The 2,046-nt window shown below is 45.2% G+C and overlaps 1 protein-coding gene across 2 annotated transcripts; it reads left to right on the top strand.

Annotated features, from left to right (window-relative positions):
- The first annotated feature begins 538 nt into the window (after positions 1-538).
- LOC123246965 (nuclear cap-binding protein subunit 2) lies at positions 539-1,695 on the top strand. 2 transcript variants are annotated; one of them, XM_044675748.1, is made up of 2 exons: positions 539-886; positions 1,046-1,695. In XM_044675748.1, exons 1-2 carry the CDS (start codon positions 769-771, stop codon positions 1,237-1,239), a joined length of 312 nt encoding a protein of 103 aa, XP_044531683.1. In that variant the 5' UTR covers positions 539-768; the 3' UTR covers positions 1,240-1,695. The 2 variants fall into 2 exon arrangements, with proteins under 2 accessions (XP_044531683.1, XP_044531682.1); XM_044675747.1 differs by having other exon boundaries at positions 539-1,695.
- Positions 1,696-2,046: the final 351 nt, after the last annotated feature.

Genomic DNA, 2,046 nt, shown 5'->3' with positions numbered 1-2,046 from the left:
ATATCATGGCAAATAGTATTTACATTTCCTCCAGAAAAAAAAAAAAAAAAGGCTGAAGCTGCTAGGTGACTCGGTGGATAAGAGGGCCAGGCTGGAGTCAGAAGGTGCTAGGGTCAAATCTGACCTCTGACACTTCCTAGCTGTGTGACACTTAATTAACCCCGGTTACCTAGCTTTTACTGCCTTGAACTGATAGAAACTGAAGGAAAATAAGGGTTTTGCTTTTTTTAATTAGTTCTGAGGATATAAATATAAGAGAGCAATACCTGCCCTCAAGGAGCTTACACTCTAATAGAGGAAACAGACGCCTGAATGTAGCTGGCATCTCTATTCCTATATCAACATCGCAAAGCAACGTAGTTAGAACATCTCATCTGGACAAAATCATCGAACGCTAGAGGGGAGCAAAGACTACGTAACTCTTTCTCTCAGTGGACAAGAGATAATAGATCAGAGCTTCCGGTCCTGCGCGCCCCGTGATTGGTCCCGGCAGAGCAGCTTCCGGTATTCCCCGGAAGGCCGCTTCCAACAGCTATAGAGTTTTTTCACTGAGCGCGCTCGCCGCCGACTGTGCCGTTGGTTCCAGCCGCTTCCGTTCGTCACGGTGTTTCTGCTCGGGTCGCCCCTCATCTTCATCGCCTGTGCTTCTCGTAGCCGGGGCCCGCCTCCTGTTCCCACCACCACCGTCGCCGCTCCCAGTCCCGTCACCGTATCCTACCGCAACCTCCGCCCCATCCCACCGTTACCTCAGCCGCCGTCATCGCCATCATGTCGGGCGGACTTCTGAGCGCGCTGCAGAGCGACTCCTATGTGGAGCTCGGCTGGTACCGCGACCAGCACTTCCGAGGTAAAATGGACGACCAAGAAAAGTTATTAAAGAAAAGCTGCACGCTGTATGTCGGGAACCTGTCCTTTTACACCACGGAGGAACAGATCTACGAACTCTTCAGTAAAAGCGGGGACATCAAGAAGATAATCATGGGCTTGGATAAAGTAAAGAAAACGGCCTGCGGTTTCTGCTTCGTGGAGTACTACTGCCGCGCCGACGCCGAGAACGCCATGCGGTACATTAATGGGACTCGCCTGGATGACCGGATTATCCGCACGGACTGGGATGCGGGCTTCCGGGAGGGCAGGCAATATGGAAGGGGTCGGTCTGGGGGCCAGGTGCGAGATGAGTACAGACAAGACTATGACGCTGGGAGAGGAGGCTATGGGAAAATAGTTCAAAACCAGTGAGTGCTTTAAATCCATCATTTGAAAAAACAAAACAACTCGGCCTTGTTGACCGATCCTGATGGTTCTGAAAACAGCAAACTTTTAACAAACTGTAATTTATTTCCCTACTTCTGCCCAAGAATTAAACTGGCAACCTCTTGACTTCTCACATTGAAAATCATTAGGTGACAAACTGAGAAAAGTGACTTTGGGCTTGGCGTTGGAGCCTTGAACAGTAACTGAGCAGTACTGTATTATTTATTAACTCAATCTAGCAAAATTGGCCTTCAGTTAGAAAATGACCACGTTGCTGTTCAACATTTAAGGGATTGTAGTGATCATTTTATAATAACAGTTCTAATGTTGCTGTGAATTAGGGCCATTTTTATTTCTGAAGTTTTTTGAAAATGTTTCATCTTTTCCAAGGTGACTTCTAATCCACAAAAATTCAAAAGTTATTAAAAACATACCTAAATAGTTATGCCTCAGCTCTAGTGATTTGACAAAAATTCTTGGGAGAGTATTCTGTCATTCTAGCTAGCTCTGGTACATGCTCTATTAAAGATAATCTATGAAGAAATTTGTATTGAGGATGTTAATGGTGCTTATTCCTGGGAAGCCAGTTCAGAGAATGTCATCCTAATGTTATTTTCCTAAGAGAGGGGGGAAAAAAGTATTCTGGGAAATTCCTAATTAAGACTGGCAGAGGTGGAATGTTATATGAATTCAGGAGACATTTTCACTTTGAAACTTTTAAAATTTGACGCTCCAGTTATTACATTTATTTTTTATTTTACCAGTTTCATAAGGGAATGGGGCAGGTTTGGA

This window comes from Gracilinanus agilis, chromosome 4, assembly GCF_016433145.1.
Source record: "Gracilinanus agilis isolate LMUSP501 chromosome 4, AgileGrace, whole genome shotgun sequence".
In the NCBI taxonomy this organism is placed as follows: Eukaryota; Metazoa; Chordata; class Mammalia; order Didelphimorphia; family Didelphidae; genus Gracilinanus; species Gracilinanus agilis.
This window is presented reverse-complemented; position numbering and strand designations above follow the sequence as displayed.

Excerpts from the sequence above, each read along its gene's own strand:
- LOC123246965 (XM_044675747.1), top strand. The coding sequence starts at position 769 with ATGTCGGGCGGACTTCTGAGCGCGCTGCAGAGCGACTCCTATGTGGAG.